A 27,292-nucleotide genomic window follows, 5' to 3' on the forward strand; every position below is an offset into this window, starting at 1 on the left:
GAACCTGCGTCTCATTTTGCAGTCTGCTACTGTCCACCGGAGGTCGCATTAAAGTCATGCATGCCTTTCAGAGCCTTTCTTAATGAATGAATGAATGATATATGCGTTTTTTTTTTCACCAAGGCAACCTGGGTGCTGAAATATAATTGGCTAATCCGTCCGGCACAGAACACACATTTTCAAAACAGAATATCTGACTTCATCATTGGTTTTAAGATAAACAGGAATGTTCACTTAGCATGTTTCTGAAATATCTGCAAACATAGTATGGTGTTTTTATGCTTTAGAAGAGTCAAAAATTTACATCCAGCACCTTTAAATTGGTACAAAACAAAGCAACTAGCTATTACACTTTGAAAAATGTCCTTTGGTCAAACTTGTTTTTCTTTTAGAGCATCGCATCAGTGGAATTTGAAAGCACAATCTGTTAGAGAATGTGTAGCTTTTAAAACATTTAAGTATTATTGTAAGAAATGTCTTCTTCATAATCAACGTTGTGAACAGTGTTGATGTGGTGGTTGTTTTTTTTTTTTTTTTTTGTTCATTTAGGTATTGTTTGGGACCAGAAACGTACATTTTCACTGATAAAAACATGTGACAGGGCCTGACTCGTCAAAAAAAGCATACAAAAACAAGCATATAATTCAGTGTTAGAAGGTGTTTTTGATCACTGTCAGCTTCTCCATCAAATGATGTCAGATTTAATGCAAATGTGACTGACAGAAACATGGGGACAATTGTAAAATAGTATTTATTTGTAGAATTTATTTATAATTTTATGTTTTTAATTAATTGATGTGAATGAAAACAACTTAAACTTGCTATTTCTGAGATTTTTATCTTCTAAATGCCAGTTTTTAGTATAACAAAACTATTAAAGCTGTAGGTTAAATTGGGCTGAGGACAATGACAGGGTATGTACATTTGTAAAGTGTTTTTAACAAAGAACAAAAATCTGAGAACTAAATGAGTGACATATTTGATTACAGAACAAATCACAGAAATCCACCATCAGTCAATATTAGACATTTTTGGGATGAAATACTTTTAATTTCACTGTATTTGTTTTTTTTATTATTATTATTTCAGGGACAGATAATGTACGTTTCTGGTGGAATGTTCCGTTTATTATTTGAATTTATGTTTTTATTGATGTAGGCCTTTAACATCTGGCAAAGGGACCACCAATGTAAACTAGTGTGTGGGCTAATTTGGGTACATTCACATTCTTGGGGAATGTTGATTAATGCACTGCCCCTTATGAAAAACAAATAAATAAACTTTTCGTTTTATTGAATAAATGTTAAACCGGCTTGCCATGCTTCTGCAGTACATCCAGTAGGTGGAGACATGCGCATGTTTTTTAGTTTTAACTCCTCACTAAGCACAGAAGAAGAGCTGCAGGACGGTGAGCAGTGGATGTTTGGTGTTTGTAAGTGAAATGAATCAGTTGTAAAGGTAATCATGGATGAAGTGACTGGAGCTCAACTCATCGCTGCTGCGCTGAAAGATCAGGTCGGTCTGCTTACTTTTCTTAAAAGTGCGTTCACAATGTTTCTCTTCTGTATTTTGAACTAGCCTTTGCAAAGTGAGTATCTTCACAAAAAAACTTTGTATTCTAGTGAGGTATTAAAAAAACTGTTTTATATTACAGTCTGCAACATAAAATGCGTCTCTTGCTTGTACTGTTGAACTTCGGACAGTGTGTTAAAGGTGCTGCGCATGCGCACCATAGCTGTCAAACAAGTGTCAAATCAGGAATTGGGATAAATATATAACAAATTCTATGTGAAATATCCCATATGCTAGCACAAAAAGAAAGAAAAAGTATATATTATATAATTTATTTACAATAATGTTACTATAATGATGATTTAATGATGCTATATGTAGTGTATGTAAAATGTACCGTATATAGCATTATAGCATATTTTAATAATTAATTCTTGTGTTTATTGCCTCTTGTTGAATCACTAAATGCTTGTACATTGTAACTCACTTTGGACAAAAGCATCTGCTAAATGTACTGTAAATGTAAATATTTCATTCATTAACATTAGTTGAATATATTGATCTGACAATGGAAAATACGTCAACATTGTTTATGTAGGTAATATTAGTTTTAGCATTTATTAATACATTTTTCAAGCTTACAGTACACTCACTGGCCACTTTATTAAGTACACCTTACTAGTATCAGGTTGGACCCCCTTTTCCCTTTAGAACTGCCTTAATCCTTCGTGTCATAGATTCAACAAGGTACTGGAAATATTCCTCTGAGTTTTGGTCCATATTGACATGACAGCATCACGCAGTTGCTGCAGATTTGTCGGCTGCACATCCATGATGCGAATCTCCTGTTCCATCACATCCCAAAAGGTGCTCTATAGGATTGAGATCTGATGACTTTGGGGGCCATTTGAGTACAGTGAACCCATTGCCATGTTCTAGAAACCAGTCTAAGATGATTTGCGCTTTATGACATGGTGCATTATCCTGCTGGAAGTAGCTATCAGAAGATGGGTGCACTGTGGTCATATAGAGAGGGACATGGTCAACAATACTCAGGTAGGCTGTGACGTTGAAACAATGCTCAATTGGTGCTAATGGGCTCAAAGTGTGCCAAGAAAGTATCCCCCAGTACATCACCACCACCAGCCTGAACTGTTGATACAAGGCAGGATGGATCCATGCTTTCATGGTGTTGACGCCAAATTCTGACCCTACCATTCGAATGTTGCAGCAGAAATCAAGACTCATCAGACCAGGCAATGTTTTTCAATCTTCTATTGTTCAGTTTTGGTGAGCCTGTGTGAATTGTAGCCTCAGTTTCCTGTTCTTTGCTGACAGAAGTGGCACCTGGTGTAGTCTTCTTCTGCTGTAGCCCATCTGCCTCTAGGTTCGACATGTTGTGTGTTCAGAGATGCTCTTCTGTATACCTCAATTGTAACGAGTGGTTATTTGAGTTACTGTTGCCTTTCAGCTCGAACCAGTCTGGCCATTCTCCTCTGACCTCTGGCATCAACAAGGCATTTGTGCTCACAGAACTGCTGCTCTCTGGATATTTTCTCTTTTTCGGACCATTCTCTGTAAACTCTAAAGATGGTTGTGTGTGAAAATCCCAGTAGATCAGCAGTTTCTGAAATACTCATCTGGCACCAACAACCATGCCACTAAATAAAAGTTCAAAGTCACTAAATCACCTTTCTTTCTCATTCTGATACTCGGTTTGAACTGCAACAGATCGTCTTGACCATGTCTACATGCCTAAATGCACCGAGTTGCTGCCATGTGATTGGCTGATTAGAAATTTGTGTTAACCAGCAGCTGGATCTAATAAAGTGGCCGGTGAGTTTACAGTATATTGCTGTGTTGCTACAAGAAGGCAATACATATATGGAGCCTATATGAGGTAATTTTGATCTTTTAGATCATTATAGCATGTTGCAAAAGTTTACAGTATATTTTCATTTCTAAATGTTTTTTGAATACATAATGCTGTAAATGAAATGTATAATAAAAATGACAATATATTTGAAAATATTTAGTTTCTGTTATATCTTTTATTGATAACATATGTATGATATGATAATCATATGTAATAACTTATTGTATATTAATGTGAAGATTAAAATTAATCTTCAACACAGCATGCCTGTTTATTATGTCTTCACCAACACTGACTGAACTCTATTTGCAGAATGTGGAGTACATGTTTGGCATTGTTGGTGTGCCTATCATTGAGGTGGCCATGGCTGCTCAAGCGGCTGGCATCAAGTACGTTGGCATGCGCAATGAACAAGCAGTAAGTCTGTCACTTTTACATTTTTTTTGTTTTTTTTCCATTACAAGAAGACTCTCTGGATCTGTGTTTACTAGTGTTTGCCTCTTCTTTCTCCAACCAGGCCTGCTACGCTGCATCTGCTATTGGATATTTGACTGGACGGTATGAATATTTCAACTTGTTGCTTGCTTGTTTTGTTTTTGTCTCCAAAAATGTATTTATTAATATATTTATTTGTTTTTCAGGCCAGCTGTTTGTCTAGTGGTGTCTGGGCCTGGCCTGATTCATGCGCTAGGAGGAATGGCTAATGCTAACGTGAACTGCTGGTAGCTGAATTCACTTTAGATTAACGTGAACTAGCTTCAAATGGGCTATTTGTTTTGTTGTAGTAATTTTCTTCTCTCTTTTTTTTTTTTAAATCACAGGCCTGTCATTGTGCTTGGTGGCTCATCAGATAGGAATCAAGAAACCACAGGAGCATTTCAGGAGTTCCCTCAGGTATCGTCCTTTTGCCCTAAAACTGTGGCGTTATTTCACTGACAAATGTCGTGAGCGCAGTATTACAAGTCAAGAGCGCATTCATGTAGAACGAGCGAGTGAATCTTTCTGCTCGTGGTCCGATTTCCTCTGTTTATGGACAGAACTGCTCGCGAGCTCTCAAATATACGCTGCTCATGCACAAATTTTCTTGCGCGCTCTCAATACACTGATCGCTCAGTGAGATGATATGCACACTCACAATTTGTGTCTTGTTCCTTCCTTTCGTGTTCTTTGATAAGATTTATATTGGTACACTATTTATTAACAGTAATCAAAATACTAAAAATAGATTTACATATTACATTTTTAATCTAAAAAAACCATAACATTTATGGCTGTATGTTATATGATGAGATATTTCAGGTTTCAAACACTTAAAGACAGAGAATAGACGTTGGATGTAAAGAATACATTTTATTAAAAAAAAAATGTTTATTAAACATCCAAAAGGTGCACCATACTAACAAATAAAAAACATCAAACAATAACTAACTAACTAACCAACCAACCAACCAACCAACTAATGCAAGCAGAAATGTAACTGTGATAGAAAATGGGGAAAAACATGATAAGGTATTATACTATTCTACTGTACTATTCAAATGTCACTGTCAATCCCATTTTATTATGGCACCTACAAAAAAGTGAATTAGTCTCTGCTGTTTTCCACATTGTTGATGAGATTTTGGAGGGCATCTTCCTTGTCATCCTCTTCATTTTGAGGAAAAGCTGCTCAGGGCCCCTGAACGTGTCTATTGGCGTGTACAGTGTTTTGAACAGTACTATAGGAAAGTACTTCAATTAACCTGTTGTGGTAATACTATAGTTACTATGGTAACACAACAAATGTAATATAAACAAATGACCCAATGCTGTAGTTGTTTTTACAATATAGGGTATATTATACTTTAATTCACTACACTTTACTGTAGTAAAACTACACTTTGTATTAATTTTATCAGTTTGCTATTCTTAATACTACAGTATGCTGGAGCATTCATTAACAAAGAGTTGTAAATAATACTATCCTAAAAAAGAAAAAAAAAACACACCAAAAACACTAGTACTTGTACAATATATAAACCATATCAACATTCTTGGGATTACCAATTTAACAGAAGTATCTCTGAAGAGCAAATACATGAAAGGAAGAGAAAACACAAGGAACAAGATGTGAGTCCGCGTCATCTGACTGAGCAAGAGCATGTAATTCGTGAGCAGCCAGTGTTTTGAGTACGCATGAGCAGCATATAGAGAGCTCGTGAGCAGTTTTGTACACAAACAGAGGAAATCGGCGCGCAAGCAACGAGATTCGCTCGCTTGCATTACATGAATACACTCTCGACTTGTAATTCTGCGCTCACAACATTTGACAGTGAAATAACGCCATACAAAACAAACATAGCCTCTGATATTGATAGCTTCGACAATTAGCCAACAATTTTCAAGTAATTCTCAGTAATTCAGTTTACTTTTAAGTAAAGAAATAGCTAGTTATATTTGTTTATAGTGTCACTCAACGACTGATGCTATTTTCTTGTTGTTTTTTTTCATCAGGTTGAAGCTTGTCGTTTGTATAGCAAATTTTCTGCTCGACCCAGCAGCCTTGAGATGATCCCGGCTGTAGTTGAAAAAGTACATTGAATCCCTGTTTTATTTTGGGCCACATCAAAAGAAAATCAGTTTTGTGTCTTACAGGTCATGTCTGTCAACAGGGATCGGCAGTATTTATGATACATGTATTTCAAATACATATTTTAAAGGGGTGGTCTGCTACGATATCATATTTTAAACTTTAGTTGATGTGTAATGTAGCTGTTTGAACATAACCAATATCTCTGAATGCAAGATGCTCAAAGTTCAATGCAAAGGGAGACATTGCTTTTACAGAGTTAGCTTAGCAAAGCCTACAACGAACGAAGTTTGGGGACTACAAAAATACATCTGGGTTAGTGAGACACAAGGGCTTCAGGTTATGTGCATTTACTACGCACACACACCCTGCGCAGCGAAAAGGTGTGGCCAGAGGCACTGTAATGTATAGCAGAGATAGTTAAAATGCTGTCCAAATGCTGCTATTTCCACAGAGCTTCAAACAAAGAGAGAAATGCTTACAGTTTAATTTAATTTATGTTCCAGAGAATAATAAAAATATATATAGCTAGCATTTGACAAAGGAGAACTTCCAGAATATCTCCCAGTTCAGTGCTGGATTCAGTTAAAAACTCCTCCAACCGACAAAGCTGTGGATTGTGAGCCACAACCTGTATTTTTATTTGTTAAAATTGATCAACTACATGCACATGTTCTAGCTTTAACGGTATGTTGTAGAGAGGACATAAACAAGGATGTAAACAATGGGAAATGCTGTTTGGCACCATTAAAAATTTAGCTACAATTTCGTATTTATCCGTCAAACTTATGTAAACACCCACAATCATCAGCAGCGCTACAGTGTCTATGCGGCTGCTTTCGTGAGTTCCACATCTCAAATAACGAACTCACAAAAGATATGAGAACGTTTTATATTACTTATAAATGCTTGTGAAAGACACTTGTCAGATGTTATTTTAGAGAGCAGGCAGTGTGCCTGGTGTGCTTTTCATTGTTTTGTTTGATTCAGGCAGCTAACACTGCTAACCGCTGCTCTGACTGAACACAGCGCAAAAGCTCGTACTTGTAGGGGCGTGACGTGGAGCCAATTCGCGAATCACAGCACATTATTTTAGTTGACCAATCAGAGCCTCTTGAGGGCAAGCCTTTCAGAGGAACTAGGAAATATGACAGTCGTTTTCATGTTAGTAGGGTAGATGTATATAATCAAAGTAAGATATGTAAAAAAAAATAAAAAAGGTGATTTTTTACAAATGAAGCATGAGCACACATTGCTTTGCATCTTATAAACACTACCAAACCTTAAAAACACACTGTGGACCACCCCTTTACATACAAAATAGTATTTTGTCATTTGTATTTGATAGGATTTATGAAAATGGCTTAATATTTTATATCAAAATACTTTAGTGTCTTGTATTTTTGTATTTTTAAAATACTTTGTAAGAAGTCTACATGATGACATCTTAAATATGAGGCCTCTGATTGGTGCTTTCTAAGTTGTTTGCCTAGGCTTGAGATAATACTAGAAAATTGATTAATATTGAAGAAGGTGCTCAATGCTTGGAGTATGGATGGAAATTATGCATCACATATAAAGAAAGTAACAGACAAATAGCAGGGGTAAATTTGTAAGCAGGTCAAAGTCAGAGAGGCAAATGAGACCAACAAAATAAATTGGCTGTTTTAAATGTCAGTAGCTGATCTGCAGGTGCTCTTTATAATTAATTACAAACTTTACTATACTATAATACTATAGCACTAAATGAGACTGTAACATGTATTAAATTCATACTAAAATACATTTTTTCTAGACATTTCATGGAATCTTTAAATAGGATTGATTGGATGCGAAATATATAGTGTACTATGTTCTGCAGTGAATGGGATGTTTGTGTGTTTGTAGGCTGTAAGGAGCAGTATTTATGGCCGTCCAGGAGCGTGCTACATTGACATAGCTGGGGACATGGTTAATGCCAAAATAGACCGGGCCAGTGTCAGGTGGGCTTTATGTAGACTCAAACCTTAATAATAGCAATGGGGATCTGTATAATCACCCATGTCTTATGATGTGTTCCGGTATCCTGAAATGTGCAGTATTGCATTGTATTTATGGAGGTTTCTTGATTTTTTTTTATTTTTTGTTTCTCTAGGTTTGTTTCCTGTTGTCCCGCTCCTCCTGTGAGTCAGGCTGACAGCAGGGAGATCACACAGGCTGTCAGGCTCCTCAAAACAGCTCAAAGTCCTCTGATCATCATTGGCAAAGGTACGCAGGATACTGCTGAACTAGATGAAATAAGAAAAAAGTTTGACAAGATCAATTTTGACTTGAGAATCTCGACTTCAGAACTTCAGAAGCTAGTTTTGAAATGTTTGACGTTTGTGGATTTTAAGTTTGAAGCAGTTTTAAAAGCTTAAACACAAGTCAAATTTATTTATAAAGCACTTTTAAACCATAAAAAATGGAAAAAAGGCTTCTCTAAAAATGTCTTAACCATTACATTTAAAAATTAAACCATTACATTTGAAAAAGTCCAAACTAAACTTGAATATCAACGTTTAAAGTGTTTTTTAAAAGCTTAAATAACAAAAGTATTGTTGCCTATCTAAGTTTTAGGAACAACATAATAACTTGACTTCTAGTTGATCATCTGGTATTAAAAGTGGCTTATATGAAAGGCAAAGGCCTCTAAATTATGCTATGATCATGCCTTGATTATTAATTATTTCATTAGGACAATAAGGTCTGACTTTGCTTAGACAAAAGTCCTGTCACATTCAGAAATAATGTACAGTGTAGAATATAAAGTCATGGTGCAGTGGAAGAAGAATGAATATGACTCCCATGAGCTTGGAGGACTGCATCCATACATCTCTGCAGTGACTCAAATAACTTATTAATAAAGTCATCTGGAATGGCAAAGAAAGCGTTCTTGCAGATTTTTTTGGATTGTTTGGATTCATTTTAAATGCCACCTCCATCTTACCCCAGACATGCTCAATAATGTTCATGTCTGGTGACTAAGCTGGCCAATCCTGGAGCACCTTGAACTTTTTTGTTTTCAGGAGCTTTAATGTGGAGGCTGAAGTATGAGAAGGAGCACTATCCTGCTGAAGAATTTGCCATCTCCTGTGGTTTGTAATGTAATGGGCAGCACAAATGTCTTGATACCCCAGGCTGTTGATGTTGCCATCCACTCCGCAGATCTCTCGCACATTGCATACTGAATATAACCCCAAGCCATGATTTTTTTCTTCATCAAATTTGACTGTTTTCTGTGAGAATCTTGGGTCTATGTGGATTCCAATAGGTCTTCTGCAGTATTTGTGATGATTGGGATGCAGTTCAACAGATGATTTATCGGAAAAATCTACCTTCTTCCACTTTTCCAAATGATCAACTACAAGTCATGTTATTATTTGTTGCTTCTACAACTGGAATGGACGACAAGACTTTTGTCAGGTAGATTAAGATTGGAGTTATAAGCAGTATCAAGCAATTTAAAGTTTAAAAGCTTGAAGTTTGAAATGGTTTGAAATTTTAAGAAGTTTTTGAAGATTAATTAGAAGCAGTTACGTTTTGAAGCAATTTCAAAAGCTTTAAGTTTATAGCCAGTTTCAATCCAATTAAAAATGTATATTTATTGTTATTGTTTTTTTTCTTGTTTCTGTTGAACAAAATAGATTTTCTTGAAGATCATTGTAAATTGTTAGCCATTGACATCCATAAAACATATATACTATGAAAGTCAGTGGCTTGCTATTGGTTTGTAAAAGTCTTCAAAATATCTTCATTTATTTATATATATATATATATATATATATATATATATATATATATATATATATATATATATATATATATATATATATATATATATAAACAGGTTTTGAAGATGTGGAGGGTGAGTAAATGAGCATAATGTTATTTTTTTCAGTGATCTGCTCTGTATTGTTTTAAGATGCTATAAATTTCAGGGAATAAAGTAATTTTAAAAGGTTGATATTTGAAGCCAGTTTAAGCTTAAAGTAGTTTTACAAACTTTGTTTGAAATGTTGTTTTTTATTTTGTATTAGTTTTCATAGTTAGAAGTTTAAAGTATAAAGTGTTAAGTAAAGATTGGCTTAAAAGCTGTTTTTAGTTTTATATTATATAAGTCATCAAGTTTTAAATTAAAACATATAAGTTTCTAATTAAAAGCAGTTTCAAGTAATTTGAAGGTTTTTCAAACCAGACAGATTTCTCTGGTATTTTAAATGCACATTAGGCTTTTGCTGTCCGTCTACTAGGGTGTTCTGGGTGCTCGTTGTTGATGTCTTCTTTGGTAGTAGCTAGGTGTTATGTAAGGTATATAATATACATGTAGCCGTTTGTTCTTGCAGAATAAAGCCCAACAGGCTTATTAGCAACCCAATGGGAAGTAGAGAAAACAGCTGGATGTACATTATCCAGCTTATTATAAACATATTATTACTTATGACTGATGTAAACAGTTCACAAACACATTTACTAACACACTAATAAAATTTGTAATCTTGCAGAAAGAAAATAGCTGCACATATAATCGGGAAGACTAATAACACAGGCTCATTCAGGTATGTCGAATCATCTTGACCATTATTATTATATATACATATATAAATTACTAAGCGTTTATTTAAATTTTAACAAAAACTGTAAGTTAGAACTTTACAGGAGTATGAATACTTGCGGGCTTAAATTATAATGTATATATGTTCTGTATATAATAACTTGTATATGTATATTCACAATATATGCATTCACTAACGGTGAAGATGATAATATGTACCTGTATGAGTCTGTGTTATTAATTTTACTGGTTGCTGTCTGAGAAAAACATATCTTGAAATGCTGTGATTGACCCATGCCCGGATTAAGAATTCAGAGGTCCCTGGGCACAATGTCTTGTAGGCTCCCTACCTGGGTTGGTATCCCTATAGTTGAATTAAAAAATAAGATTAATATAATATTTTTAAATAAAATTAATCTATAATGTATTGCCCACATTTATTTAAATAAATGATATACAGTACATATATTTCTAGTCTACAAAGATTTAACTTATTTTTAAAGCATTTAAAGCATACTTTGAAAAAAAAATACCAATGCAACTAGTGAAAATTAATGGATTTTATTATACAGTACTTGTTTACAGAAGCAGTACTAAAAATGGATATTTAAGGGTATTTTTAATGTATATGATTTGGATATTACACCTCTCCAATCCAGTTCTATGAATCTGAGTCTTTTATAATACACACTTATGAATGATTCCTACTTGTCTTCCTTGTGATGAAGAGAAGGCAAAATCTGATATGTAGTGGGGGAAAAAGAAGAACGTGTTCATCAGACGCTGGATTCGAACTGGGTTCATGATCAATCGCGTCAAAACATGTTGCCATGCGCTTTACGAGCTACACCACTCACGCTGCTGTTAGTTGCATGCTTTAGTTATGTTGTCTCTGTCAATCAAACAGTGATGTGCGAGAATCACTCAACTAGCTTATTCCAATGAGGTGCACTATTTGCACTTAGCCTAAATAGACATTCCAATTCTGCATTTTTCCCCCATCGCAGGGGCCTCAAGTTTGCAAGGGCCCCTGGGTCTGTGTGCATAATTCCCATTGGTTAATTCAGCCCTGGATTGACCAATCAGAATCAAGAGTTTCAGAGAGATGTGTAAGAAACATCACGTTCAGTCAGAACAGTCTAAAGGTCTAACCCAAGTTTAGTGGTTTTAACTTAAAAGCAGTGGCAAACAGAGAAATGGTAGCCTTAAAATAATAATTCTAAGCAATATTTAAACAACATTATGTGCATCTTGAAGTTTTGTGAGCGTCAATTGAAGCTGAAGGCCAAATGAAAACAGTCTGAAACATCTGATACAGGTGCTGCATATGCCAGGGCAGAGAAGGAGGTAAGGGAGCTGGTGGAGGTCACTGGGATCCCATTCCTTCCCACACCAATGGGGAAAGGAGTCCTACCGGATGACCATCCCAACTGTGTTGCTGCAGCAAGATCCAGGTGTGTGTGCGCTCGTGTAATCCGTGCCAAATCTCTTTTTAATTGAAATGACATTATAATGCACATCTCACTCTCTGTCTTTCTCTCTCTCTCTCTCCATATGTCTTAGAGCTCTGTTGCAGGCTGATGTTATAGTGCTGCTGGGTGCCAGACTCAACTGGATCCTACACTTTGGCTTTCCACCCAGATTCAGTGCCAATGTAAAGATCATTCAGGTTAGTTTCAACCTTTGTACTTAGAATGTTGCTGCAACATCACAGTAATGTTCTGTTTACCTGCTTCATCACAATTAAGTCTTGTTTTGATGTTCTTTAGGTGGATCTGTGTGCTGAAGAGTTGAGCAATAACGTGAGAGCTGCATCTGCTCTGCTTGGAGACATAAAGATGGTGACCAGCCAGGTAAACTGCAGTATCACCTTGGTCATTTTAAGTAAAATATGCAGACCATGTGCATACATATACTTTCTTCCACTATAGAAACAGCAAAGACTATTGTTAATTAAAAAATTCACTTTAGAACTAGTATTTTAATTACACTATAATATCACACTTGGATGCACCGTGGCGCAGTAGGTAGCACGTTCGCCTCACAGCAAGAAGGTCACTGGTTCGAGCCTCGACTGGGCCAGTTCAGTTCTGTGTGGAGTTTGCATATTCTCCCCATGTTCGCGTGGGTTTCCCCATGTCTCCCCATGTCCTCCGGGTGCTCCTGTTTCCCCCCACAGCCCAAAGACATGTGGTATAGGTGAATTGGGTAAAGAAAATTGTCCATAGTGTGTGTGTCAATGTGATGTTTCCCAGTGATGGGTTGCAGCTGGAAGGGCATCCGTTGCGTAAAACATATGTTAGATAAGTTGGTGGTTCATTCTGCTGTGGCGCCCCCAGATTAATAAAGGGACTAAGCCAAAAAGATATTGAATATTTAACCAAATTTCTGTAAATTTTAGCATTAAAAAGAGAGTTTCATGTTCCATCATGGTTTCTATATACTGATGATCTCTATTTTGGTCTGCTAAATTATCCTCTTTGCCTTTGAAGAGAAATACTTCCTTCACCATTTTAACACTAAATCAGTTTGGACATTCAAATCAGCTCTTAAAACTCATTTTTTTCCATTGGCATTTGACACCTGATCTTAAAGGGGTGGTCCAGGGTGTATTTTTAAGGCTTGGTTGTGTTTATAAAATGCAAAGCAATGTGTGCTCATGCTTCATTTGTATTTCTTATATTGATTCTATACTGCTATTCAGCTAACATGAAAACAACTCATATTTCATAGTTCCTCAAGAGACTCTGATTGGTCAGCTAACATAATGTGCTGTGATTCGCGGAGCGGCGCTACGTCACCAGGAAAAGCATCAGAAAGGAAAAGCAGCACGGATTTGTGCTCCGTAAACACTGTCAGTCAGAGTAGCTGTTAGCCGTATCAGTTTGTGCCTGAATTAGACAGAAAATGAAGAGGACAAAGCTGAACCTCACGCCTGCTCTCTAAAATACCATCTGACAAGTGTCTTTCACATATATTTGGAATAAGCATGTGTAAGTAATATGAAACGGTTACATATGTTTTGCGAGTTCGTTATTTGAGATGTAGAATGCAGGAAAAGCGGCCACATAGAGAGACACTGCAGTGCTGCTGATGATTGTGGGTGTTTACAGCGGTTTGACAGATAAATATGAATTCGTAGCTAAATTGTTAACAGTGCCAAACAGCATTTCCCGTTGTTTACATCCTTGTTTACATCCTCGCTACAACATACCGTTAACGCTAGAAATTATGCATGTAATAAATCAATTTTAACAAATAAAGATACTTACAGGTTGTGGCTCACAATCCACAGCTTCGTCGGCTGGGGGAGTTTTTAGCCTAATCCAGCACTGAACGGGGAGATATTCTGGAAGTTCTCCTTTGTCAAATGCTAGCTATATATTTTTTATTATTCTCTGGAATGTAAATTAAATTAAGCTGTAAGCATTTCTCTCTTTGTGTCGTGTCCTTTGTAAGCCCAGATACAGAAACAGAACAAGCTTTGTGGAAATAGCAGCGTTTAGACAGCATTTTAGATTCCTCTGCTACATTACAGCGCTACAGCGCCTCTGGCCACGCCCCTTTGCTGTGCGGGGTGTATGCTCATGGTGAACACGCTTAACCTGAAGCATTTGTGGTCTCACTAGCACGGATGTATTTTTTTGTATTCCCAAACTTCGTTTACTGTGGTCTTTGCTACGATAACTTTCTAAAAGCCAATGCCTCCCTTTGCATTGAACTTTGAGCGTATTTCATTCATAGATGTTTAAAATAAATAAATTATAGTTTAAAATATGATATTGTAGCGAACCACCCATTTAATAACTGGTTATTTTAACTTTTTTATGTAGTTTAGCTATATTTTATCTCGTATTTTATGTATTTTAAATACTATTATGCCACTATGTTCTATATTTCTGTACAGCACTGTTGGCTCACGTCTGTGTTTTTAAAGTGCTCTATAAATAAAGTTTGACTTGACTTAAATGTCAATGAATAGCTGAAAGTCCATTTTTTTGTAATTAAATAACCTATTAAATCTCCTTTTCTACACTGTTTAAAGCTGTTGGAGACTGTAAGATCAGAGTCTTGGAGATTTCCTTCTGATTCACTGTGGTGGGCGACACTGAGGGAGAAAATTACTGCCAATGCTCAGATAACAAAGGTGAGCTTTATGTATTTGAATGTAATAAACAAATGCATTCTTTTAAAGAGACAGGTATACTCACATTTATGTTGTTAAGTAAACTGTTTTTATTGTTTCCCAGACTCTTTCTCTGCAGACGACTTTGCCCATGAACTACTACACTGCGTTTCACCACATTTCAGAGTTTTTGCCTAAAGACTGCATCATAGTGAGTGAGGGAGCAAACACTATGGACATCGGCCGCACCATGTTGCTCAATCACCTCCCTCAGCACAGGTGAGAGACACTATTGGCAGCTAACAAATACATTAAACTCTTTTTACATGAAGGACTGAAGACTAGTTAATGGGTACAATGAATCCCTCTTGAATTAAAATTTTAGAAATATACACAAAGGAGTAGATAAGAAGCTGATTGTGATGAAAAGTGATATTTATATTTAGCTTTGATATGACATTTCAGATATGGAAATGGTTTGTGACTAGTGAGAGAGATGTGGTTATTTTTTATATTGTGGGTACAATAAAGCAGTTGTCCCTATATTTAGATCACAAGAAACATTTTGTTGTTTAGATCAACAGAAAAATAGCATGAAAAATGTTATGTTTAGATCATGAGAGCTTTTGTTATTTAGATTACAATAATAAATTAGTTGATATGTTCATGAAAACATCTTTTGTTGCGTTTACTTTAGATCATAAAAACAACTTGTTCAGATTACATAAAACAATGTTGTTGTTAAAATCACACAAATAATGTCATGTTTGTTTAAATCATAGGAAAACTTATTTTGGTGTGTTTAGATAATAAGTTTTCATCTTTTGGTTTGTTTAGATCACATGGAAAATTGTTTAGGTTGCAAAAACTTGTCATGTTAAGTTTTTGGAAATGTTTTTTGTTTAGAAAAAGCATGTTTAGATCACCTTAACAATAGATCACATTAACCTCATGGGACCACCCAATCTGATGCTGCTTTATTCAGAATGTGATGCATGCTATGTTATATATATATATATATATATATATATATATATATATATATATATATATATATATATATATATATATATATATATATATATATATATATATATATATATATATATATATATATATATATATATATATATATATATATATATATATATATATATATATATATATTAGACATAGACTACTTATTTTATTTTTACCGTTGTTCAACCAAAGTTTGGAAAGAGTTACCTAAGGCTGCAATTATCTGGGCAAAAAAATATATAAAAGCTCTTAAAATATTACTTTTTCCTGTGTTTAAAGCTTTTGTCATTACGCTACTTGAGTGTCTCAGAGTCATTCAGAAATTATTATTAAATGCTGGATTAATGCACAAAGTTTTTATTACAACAGTTTTGCAAACAAGTTCTATACCATTTCAAAAATACTTTTTGTGAATGGTGTATAAGTGCACATATATTGTTTACCCATAGTGTTTACATGGTCATAATACAGCAAGTAATACAACAAACATTTAGTTTGGGCTAGCTTTTGCAGATGAACATTGCTTTACAATGCCTTTGATGGGTGAACATTAGCCAGTGGGGGAGTGTCTTTTGTCTCTTTAGGTGTGAAATATTCATAACCATTGTCACTCCCACGCATACAGTATGCTGACCCAAAACTACCTTTACAAAATGTAAATCATTGTAATGTTTTCTTTGAGTGAGAGAACAGAATAATTTTCACATAATTGTGAAGTAAATATTGTAGCCTACAAGACTGGTTACTCTAAAGTCTTATTCAGGCCCATTCAGTGTTGTTTTTTGGACCTTATTTCAGCTACATTTTTTTTCTTCTCCAAAACCTACTAACCACGCATTATTTATAAATAAATTATATATCAATAAAAAATATTTATTTATTATTTTCAATATTATTAGCATATCAATGAATAGTATTAGCAGTAATCACAATACCGTGTTACCGTGAAACCGGGATATTTTTATACAAAGTTATCATACCATCACAATCTTATATCGGCCCATGCCTACTCACTACAGCATCGCAGAAAGTCTAGCATTTTTAATTTTCTAAAGCATAGTGGACTGGTTTTGAAGATGTTATCTGTTATTTTCATATATATATATATATATATATATATATATATATATATATATATATATATATATATATATATATATATATATATATATATATATATATATATATATACAGTTGAAGTCAGAATTATTTCCCCCCCCCCTGAATTATTAGTCCCCTGTTTATTTTTTAAGAGAAGATTTTTTTCAGCACATTTCTAAACATAATAGTTTTAATAACTCATTTCTAATAACTGATTTATTTTATCTTTGCCATGATGAAAGAAAATAATATTTGACTAGATATTTTTCAAGACGCTTCTATACATCTTAAAGTCACATTTAAAGGCTTAACTGGGTTAATTAGGTTAACTAGGCAGGTTAGGGTAATTAGGCAAGTTATTGTATAACAAGGGTTTGTTCTGTAGACTATCGGAAAAAAAAAAAATCTTACAGGGGCTAATAATTTTGGCCTTAAAATAGCTGTTAAAAAATTTAAAACTGCTTTTATTCTAGCCGAAATAAAACAAATAAGGCTTTCCCCATAAGGAAAAATATTATCAGACATACTGGGAAAATGTTCTTGCTCTGATCAACATCATTTGGGAAATATTTTAAAAAGTAATTGAAAGAGGGGCAAATAATTCTGACTTCAACTGTATATATTTTATATTGCAGCCTCTTGCGATTAACTATTCGCAATGTTTCAAATTGTGATTGCAATTCGATTTTGATTAATCCCACAGCCCTATTGTCAAACAGCCATGTGTGTATAGATTATCTTGTTGCAAACTGTAGAAAAAATCCTTCATGACAGTAAATAGTTCGATTAAGGCGTTTACATGTCTGTACTGCACTTCAATAATGCGACCAAAATCGATATACTCCACTTGTCTTAATTCGATTTCTGTTTAGTTTGATTCTGACTTTGTTCGATTAAATTAATCAAAAATCAATGTTTACATGGTAGAATCTTAATCAGAGTATCATCTTAATCGTATTAAAATCAGATTATTTGTGTCAATGTAAACTTACAGTGCAGAGCTGCGACCCTCCAGTAATTGAGTTTGTGACTTATGCTTTATGAGCTTCTTTCTTCTGATGAACACAAAATAACGTATTTTGAATAAAGCTGGAAACTATTCACTTCCATAGTATCTTTTTTCCCCTATAGAAGTTATTGGTTACAGGTTTTCAGCTTTATTCAAAATTCAGAATTGTTCTTTTGTATTCAACTGAAAAAAAGAAACTCAGATAGGTTTTAAACCACCTGAGGAAGAGTAAATAATGAGTAAATATTCATTTTGGGTGAACTATTCCTTTAATGTCTTGTGCAGGTTAGATGCTGGTACTTTCGGCACAATGGGTGTAGGTCCAGGCTTTGCCATCGCAGCAGCAGTTCTAGAGCAAGCGCAAAGAACTGGCCAAAGAGTGGTGTGTGTAGAAGGTGACAGCGCTTTCGGCTTCTCCGGCATGGAGGTGGAGACCATGTGCAGGTAAATGGGAGAGCTTTAAGTGCTCTTACCTTATCGTAAGGTATAGAGCTTCACCTACAGGTCCACTGTGTTGTGTAGTAATTCCTTATTTCCTAATTCTGTATAGGTATAAACTGCCCATCATCATCATTGTAATCAACAACAATGGCATTTACAGTGGAGTGGATCCAGAGACATGGAAAGCAATAGAAAAGATGGGAGACATGACCACCATGTGAGTCCAGGGCCTAAAGGAAAGCTCTAGGGTCATTCCAAAATAGAGGTCCCAAAAACACCTTTCTATAAAAGCTGAAAAGCAAACTTGGTCACACTTTATTTTGATGGTCCGTTTGTTGAATTTAAATTACATTGCATCTACATGCCAACTAATTCTCATTAGATTATAAGTAGACTGTTAGGTTACTGTTAGTGTAAGTAGACATGTACTTGCAAAGTTTCTTATAGCAGTTAAATGTCTGTTGAAGGAGCATTATCAGCAGATATTAAGCAGACAGTCTACTAATACTCAAATGGTCCATCAAAATAAAGTGATAATGCAAACTTGATTGGGGCCGGGTGGCAGAAATAAACGTGTACCCCACTATGATAAAATACATTTACCATAATTAATTCATATTATCATTGTAAGAATAAAAATGTTATGCAATATATGGAAAACTAATAATAAAATAAAATGTATATTTGAGTATTGTATATAATATATAGTAATATAGTAAGTGTACTTAATTATTAAATTATTTATGTATTTAATATTTAGGTATTTTTCATAATTAGTTAGTATAATTAGTAAAGTGTGACTACATATAGATATAAGTATTCAACACATCACCATTTTTCTCAGAAAACATATTTCTAAAGGTGCTGTTGACTTGAAATTTTCACCAGATTTTGGTGACAACCAAATAAATACATATATGTAAGGAAAAAAAGTCTAATTAGTTTACAAATTTATGTGTAATAAAATGAAATGACACATGAAAAAAGGGAACACATGAAGAAATGAATGTGTAGAAAGGCAGTGAAAGCCCAGACAGCAGCTGAAATCTCTTAGTAGTTCTTTAGCAACCCTCTGCTGGGTTTTGTCTATCCAAACTGATCTTTATTTTGTATTTTCTATTGGACTCAAGTCAGATGATTCTACAGCTTGATTTTCTTTCTCGGAAAGCATTTGAGAGTTTCCTTGACTTTGTTTTGGATCATTGTCTTACTGAAACGTCCACTCTGGTTTCATCTTCATCATCCTGGTAATGTAGATGTTGGACTGAGGCAGCTAATATTCATTTACACTAAAGAAGGACAGAAGGTTGCTGAAGAACTACTGAGGGAAAATACTTTTTACCTGTTTCATTTCATTTTATTACACATAACTTAATTTGTAAACTAATTAGATTTGTTTCTCATTTATAGCACATTTCACAAGCAAACAAAAATATAAAGCAGGGATGTCCAGACTCGCTCCCGGAGGGCCGGTGTCTTGCAAAGTTTAGTTCCAACCCCAATCAGATACAGCTGGCCTAGCTAATCAAGCTCTTACTAGGCAGTCTAGAAACATCCTTGCAGGTGTGTTGAAGCAAGTTGGAGCTAAAATCTGCAGGACACCAGCCCTCCAGGACTGAGTTTGGACACCCATGATATAAAACGTATAAATTCTGCAAATGATAATATTCTTACTTTAAGTCTTATTTATGTTTAACACAACTGAACTGTTTTACAGAAATGTTTTTGAAGTAGCTTTTTTAGCTTATGAAATGTGCTAACAAATCCTGAATAAAATAGTTTACAATATATATTTTTTGCCAGTGTATTATACACAAGTACATAAAGACTGATGTGTATGTATGTTTTAGAGCTCCTCCTGTGACCCTGTTGCCTGAGGCACGGTACGATCAGGTAATAAGCGCGTTTGGTGGTCATGGGTATCTGGTTCGTACAGTGGAGGAACTGCGCACTTCTCTACAGGACAGTCTAAAGAACACACAGATGCCCAGCCTTCTCAATGTACTTATAGACCCAACTTCAGATCGCAAACAACAGGTAATGGAAATACACGGCCTTACCTTAAAGTTATGTCTGTTGAAATATAATATAATATAATATAATATAATATAATATAATATAATATAATATAATATAATATAATATAATATAATATAATATAATATAAGTGTGTATATTTATATACACACTTTAAATATACACTGTATAAATACAATAGTTTCTCGAATCTGATTGGCTGATAGCTGTGCAATATTCTTCAATATTAGCTCTTGTACAGCCTCTTCACCCTTGTGTATTATTTCACCCACGTAGAGTGACAGCAGATCAATAAACTCACAACGGTTTGACAAATATTACAGCTGTTGGACAACATAATTGTTTAGATTGCATCTATGCAGTTTATTTATAAGAACAGTGCTTATTTTATATATTTATAATTTCGGAGATGCAGCGCGTCGGCGGCCATTAGACTGTCATTGAACAGAGCAAAAAGAGTTGACGTTCCACCACAAGATGGTGACAGAGACCGCATAATACGTCCTTAGGGGAGGAAAACGCTCAAACGTAAGTTTCAAATAAAAGCTGATCAAATCATTATTAAACTGGTAAGTGACATTCTGAGATGATCTCTCTCTTTTGTATGATGTAGTAATGTATTTATAGTAATCTGGTAGTGTTTGCTTTGGCTTAATAAATTATTGTGATTTTCCGATTGCAACAGAGAAATACTGGGAAATCTCAGTAGACTGATGGCATTTCATGCCGTTCAGCCTTATAATTCTAAAATGTGAGCAAAATCAACTATTTTTTCATCACTTTAGACATTACACTAGAGAATCATTCAAATACTAGCTCTAAAGTGACGTTGGTGAATTAGCAATGGTTTCTGCTGTTCTGATGTCAGCTGCAGATGTAAATAAGTGGCGGAAGAAAGTAGTTCCTCATACAAAAGGAATTTTGAGACACTTCGTGTTTGATTTTCTTTTTCATGTACATGATTATGCCATCAAACTGTTGTATAAATCAGTTAAACTACTAAAAGCAATTACTGAACAGGTTATTAATAACCGATAAAAGAACATTCCACTAAGCTCACATATATATGAAAGAATGGGAAAACATGGCTCATATTTTGGCCCACACGGACTCTGTGCGTGCAGAAATCCGCAGATTTTCAGCCCATCATTAGGCCATTTTTTATTTACTTGTGTAAATGTGTGTAAATTTATATTTATTCAGTTTTTAAATAAATATTAGTAATAATATTGACTAATATGAAAGTGTTCAATTGATTTATTTACATAACAGTTTGTAAAGTAATATAGTTGATATATTATATGATTGCCAATTAAGTGGATCTAATTGGATTTGCATTGTAGACATTAAATAAAAGTGAAAAAGCTTTCATTTTATATTTCCTATATTGGGTTTTTAGTTATGATACTTCCAAAATAATTCTGCATAAATCCGCAGATTTTTCCCAAAATTCTTAGCAGAAATTGCAAAAAATGTCCACAGATTCTGTCTGTCCTACTCATACCTTGATGACTATGGGATAATGTGGGTCCATGGCCAAACCCTTTCAATACTGGGTCGGACTATAGTTAAACTAATATCTAAGATGGGGAACAAATCCAATCAAACAAACATACATAAGCCCATGATCAAGTTTGACTGTATATAAAAAAGATACGTTTTACAAAGAATATTCTTGAATCATTATAATATTGATTTTATAACATCAAAAATAAAGACTTGCTTACCAGTATTCAATGGCGAAGCTTCAACCATCCTAGCAGCTTTATTATAAATGTCATGGTATTTTAATAATAATAATAAAACAAATTCCAGTACATTGCAGCAATTTCTGTAATGTGATTACATTCTGATTTTAGCTAAACTGTGAGGTGTGTGCTGTCAGTGGAGATGTGGAGTTTACAGCTTTGTTAAAACCCTTACTTGTAACTAGTAACATCTTCTCTGAACTTTATCTGTATCCAACACAGAGAACAAACAAGACCACATTTTAATAATTGTAAAGCAACTTTCTGCTGAGCTTTCTGAGATGACTCAACTTTAATGGCGTCAAGTGCAGTAATTGGGTGAACTCAAAAAAACTCCACAAATTTGTAAAAAATCAAGAAGGTCGCTGGTTCGAGCCTCAGCTGGGTCAGTTTCTGTGTGGAGTTTGCATGTTCTCCTCGTGTTTCCCCCACAAGTCCAAAAACATGCACTAAACATGAACTGGTTAAGCTCAATTGTCCGTAGTGTATGTGTGTAAATGAGAGCTTATGGTTGTTTCCCAGAGATGGATTGCAGCTAGAAGGGCATCCACTCTGTAAAACATATGCTGGATAAGTTGGCGGTTCATCCCGCTGTAGTGACCACTGATTAATAAAGGGACTAAGCCGAAAAGAAAATGAATGAATGTTCTCCATGGAATGTGTGTTATTTGATGTCTATTCTAACGATAGACATGATTATGAAAAAATAGGGTGCTGTGGAGTTTCTGACATGCTTGATTGCAATCTGCGTCTAATTATAAGTTTTATTGCTAATACACTCATGCTAGTTTTACCCCCCCTCCCCTCTTCACATACCCACACCTTAAACATAACTGACCTTTCTATTCCTGACAGTTATGAGACCCCATTAATGAAGGTTGTGCCCTCTTTTTGTTGTGCTGGGTGTTTCTTGGCAACCTCACGCAGATGTATTGAAGGATTGGTTGTCACGGCAAGCCGGAACACAGAAACTTTCTCTGTCAGTCAAAGGGCTTCCCCAGCAATGAATGGAAACTGTCTAGTGTTACACAAGCATTCACAAGTAAACAGGATCCACTTCAGTTGAGTTTATTCAAGGGGGAAAAGAAACTTATGATCTCTTTAAAGTGATAACTCGCCCCAAAAATGGTAATTAACTCATCATTTACTCACACTTGAAGATTTCCAAACCTTTTTAATCTTCTTTCATCTTTTGAACACAAAAGAAAGCTGAAAACCTGTAACCAACCATTGACTTCCTTTGTAGCAAAAACAAGTACTAAGGAAGTCAATGGTTACAGATTTACAGATTTTTTTTAAAATGTCGTCTTTTGTGTTTAACAGAAGAGAAACTCAAACAGGTTTAGAACAAGTAAAGGGTGAGTGAATGATGAGACATGAATTGTCATTTTTGAGTGAACAATCCCTTTAATGCTCATTAATTATCTCACAATTTTGACTTTTTTCCCCTAACAATTGCAAATGTATATCTCAAAGTTCTGAAACATTGTCTGTGAATTTTAAATTATAGAAATAAATGTGTTGTTTACATGACGTTGCATTTTTACTGCCACACATGACAAAAAAATAATTCATATATTTACTATTGTGCATTTAAAATTTAGTCAATGGTTGATTATACATTTTATTGTCTTAAGTGGACCTTTTTTTGTTATAAAAACTGCTGTGTTATTACATTTTCTCTTTTACATTTTGAGCCAAATCCCAAAACTGTTTATGCGTAACTGCAAGCATGTGTGCAGGTAGGGCTCAACCTGCGCAGAGCACATGCCCTTTTTTCTCTTGGATAAAAGTCCCCTCAAAAATAAATTAAAGTGCCCCCCCGCTGTTCAGTTCGTGATCGCCACCTGCTCACGGGTCTGCACTTTGAACACATGCCCCTCGAAAGGTTTCTGCACAGCCCTGTGTAACTGTCTCAAGCATAGTTCAATAAATTACAACTCTTATAAATTAAAAAGAAAATCACTAAAATACATCAGACCTAATTTTACAAGTGGTTATTTTTGTAAATGGCAATCATTTTTTTCATCAATATAGTTCTAAAAAAAAAAAAAAAAAAAAAAAACATCAGAACTTAATACGTTTTTTTCACTGAAATCATATTCTCTGGTGTGACCATTTTGAGGGATGTAAACAAAATCAATGGTCCCAACGCATTTCCTGTTTTAAATTTTTTTTCTTTTTATAGGTTCTGAGAATCCAAAAAGAGCCACATATTGATAATGTCATGATAGCTGTTTTAACATTAAGTTATAATTGAATTGCCTCTTGTTACAGTTATGAAATAGTTTGATAACAAGCAGGAAATGTTTATGGGCCAATGACATGACCGTATTGAAATGGTCTATATACAATTTTTTTTTATTTTTTAATCTACCATTATTTAACCAGGAAGTCTTATTGAGATTTAAAATCTCATTTACAAGCGAGGCCTGGCCAAGGTAACAGCCATACAGCAAAACAATTTTAAAACAGATAAACACCACATAACAATATTTCATCAGTCCTCTCAGCAAAAACAATCACATGCTTCAAATACCACTCTCCTTATAATGCCTTTAAGTTCACAGAAAGACACAGTTTTTTTTTCGTTTTAAGTCTTTTTGCAAATGAAATTAAGCAATTTAATGGACAACTTTAATAAGTTGAAGGAACCCATTCAAGATCATGTGACTGAAGCCCATGACGTGCCGATGTTAATTTTAAATTTGTCAGTTTTTCATATATATAAAATTTTTGTAGCCACTATAAAATTAGATTTTATTGTCTTTTGTTGTGACAGCCATAAAAAAAAATTATGTAAAAAAACACATCACTATAGGAAGTGTCCAACAATGAAGAAATGTTGCTCTCAGCCTATTTGTATATTTTAAAAAGCTTTGTCACTCCATAGGATGTATTTAATACATTTACAGTACATTTTAGTCAAAATGAAAAATACATTGATAAAGTTAGTGACCCTTATACAGTATTTTGTCAATACTACATATCTATTTTTTTTAAACTACATAAATATATATAAAAAAGAATTTCTTCAAAAAGAGCTACCCACATGTGTAGTCATTAAGTCAATAATAGGATGGCATTATTTAAACTCGAATAGATGAAAAAAGGTCAGAACTGCATGATGTACTGTAAGCAAGTCATTTCAGAGTTTATATCTACTCTGCTCTGTTTTTATCTTCTAGGAGTTTCCCTGGCTGACACGTTCAAATCTTTAAAAGCTGAAAGGAAGAGGATGAAATCACATCATGTCTCAACTGAGGACTTTATGCTGTACTTACACTACATTTGGTCGATTTACTGCAGGTGGCACCATTTCCTATATAAAGAAACCGTTATTAAAAAACAGAATCATTTAAGGATCTGAAGTGAACTTCCACATTCTAGATCTTTATGTAAATACATAACATGCGTAATTCTCACCATTCATGTCATTCCAAAGCTGCATGACTTTGCTTTTCTGGTGTCATAAAAGTAATTTGTTTTTGAAGAATTGCTTTAGCACAACATCAATTCATGCAGTTTTATGAGAACTATTAATAAATCCTGGAAACAAGTTCAGTCACCCAGAAGTCAGTGGGCTTTTTGAAAGGGTTAAGTAGTTAAATGCCTGATAAAGCTCAAAATATTTATATATGTTGTAGATATTTTTTTACTCGTGATTATTTGACAAATTTGTATTATTTAATAAATTTAAATCAATGTTGTTTTAAACTCTTTTACTCGTTATCCCACTTTTACAGTCAATCAAAACACATAAAAAAATTTAACCTGCAACAAAACATGTAAACAAATTTTCAGTCCCAAGGTTTATTTCCTGCTATAATCAAAAGGCAGTGAAGTTTCACAAGATGTAACTGTAAAAAAGCCCCAGCATGGCTGTTTTACTGAGACACTGTTCACAATAATTACTATTATATTTTTCGGTAACACTTTATTTTGATGGTCCGTTTGTTGAATTTAAGTTACATTGCATCTACATGCCAACTAATTCTTATTAGATTATAAGTAGACTCTTAGGTTGGGGTTAGGGTTAGTGTAAGTTGACACGCAATGATATGACATTTCAAAGTTTCTTATAGTCAGTTAAATGTCTGTTGAAGGAGCATATAAACAGAAATTAAGCAGACAGTCTTCTAATACTCAAATGGACCATCAAAATAAAGTGTTACTATTATTATAGCCCTGTTAAGTTTTTTTTCCCCTAAATGGCTACAGAGCAATCCTGTCCAATGATTTGCCTGGTTAACCTAATTAAACTAGTTAAGCGTTTAAAATGAAGCTGAATACTAGTTTATTGCAAAATAACTAATAAAATAGTGTGTATACTATCATCATGGCAAAGTCAAATAGAAATTTTAATTGTAAATATTAAAACTAATTGGAAATATTAAAACTATTATATTTAAAAATTAAAAAAAAAATTAAAAAAACATTTCTGTAATGAAAAAAAAATCTCTCTACTAAAATAAATAAATTCACAGATGGGCTGTGTATCAGAATCATGGTTTTCCATGGTAAAAGGCAGCATCAAGAGTCTTCAAAATACCCCTTTTAAATCCACAGAAGAAAGTGACACAATTTTGGAATGACATGAGGTTGGTTAAATGTAAACTATGACAGGATTTTGTGGTGAATTTGTATTTTCTTTAAAAAAAAAAACACATACAATGTTTTAAAACACCCAATTAAGGAACATTTTACAGCTAGGACTATGTATATTTGATTATTTTATAAATATATAAAACCTTCTAATATGAGGTCAGTGTTTTTTTCCAGTGGCCTTCTGTTTAAGCTCATCTGGATCTCTGGTTAATTGAGCTCTTCCTGGCCTCACCTATCATTACTGTGCTGCCTTACTGCAGAGCAAAAGAGCTTCTCCTCCTTAGTCTTGGCAGATCACACCATCTTCAACTATTTCTAGGTGTGAACAATTTTAAAAGACTTATTAAAACAACCATTTCACTGCAAATGTGTGAGGGTTCATATGGGTTCTGGAAATCCTTGAAAATGGAGTTGTGCTGCTTTCATTATAATTGTACTAAATAGGTAATGATTAACCATTTAAATAGAGACATGGAGAATAACATACATTAAATTAAAATGAATATACATTTATGAAAGAGGATGCATTTAAGATGTGTGTAATGACATTTAATCACAATAAATATGACATTTAATCAATCTTGGGCTTGGAGCCAAACGGAGCCAAATCTTTTTCTCATTCTTCACTTGTTCCGAGCTTGTTTTAGTTTCTTTATTCTGTTAATCACAAAA

At 34.3% G+C, this 27,292-nt stretch overlaps 1 protein-coding gene across 1 annotated transcript; it reads left to right on the forward strand.

The window, feature by feature from the left end:
* Window positions 1-1,391: 1,391 nt before the first annotated feature.
* On the forward strand, window positions 1,392-26,770 carry hacl1 (2-hydroxyacyl-CoA lyase 1). Its single transcript, XM_056476020.1, has 17 exons — window positions 1,392-1,515; window positions 3,701-3,805; window positions 3,906-3,946; window positions 4,030-4,110; window positions 4,210-4,282; window positions 5,882-5,959; window positions 7,845-7,939; window positions 8,092-8,204; window positions 11,849-11,984; window positions 12,094-12,199; window positions 12,300-12,383; window positions 14,576-14,677; window positions 14,781-14,935; window positions 18,072-18,230; window positions 18,337-18,444; window positions 20,078-20,264; window positions 25,201-26,770. The coding sequence occupies exons 1-17, from the start codon at window positions 1,465-1,467 to the stop codon at window positions 25,231-25,233; spliced, it is 1,707 nt and encodes a 568-aa protein (XP_056331995.1). The 5' UTR covers window positions 1,392-1,464; the 3' UTR covers window positions 25,234-26,770.
* The last annotated feature ends 522 nt before the right edge of the window (window positions 26,771-27,292 follow it).

The sequence above is a fragment of the Danio aesculapii genome, chromosome 16 (assembly GCF_903798145.1).
Source record: "Danio aesculapii chromosome 16, fDanAes4.1, whole genome shotgun sequence".
NCBI lineage: Eukaryota > Metazoa > Chordata > Actinopteri > Cypriniformes > Danionidae > Danio > Danio aesculapii.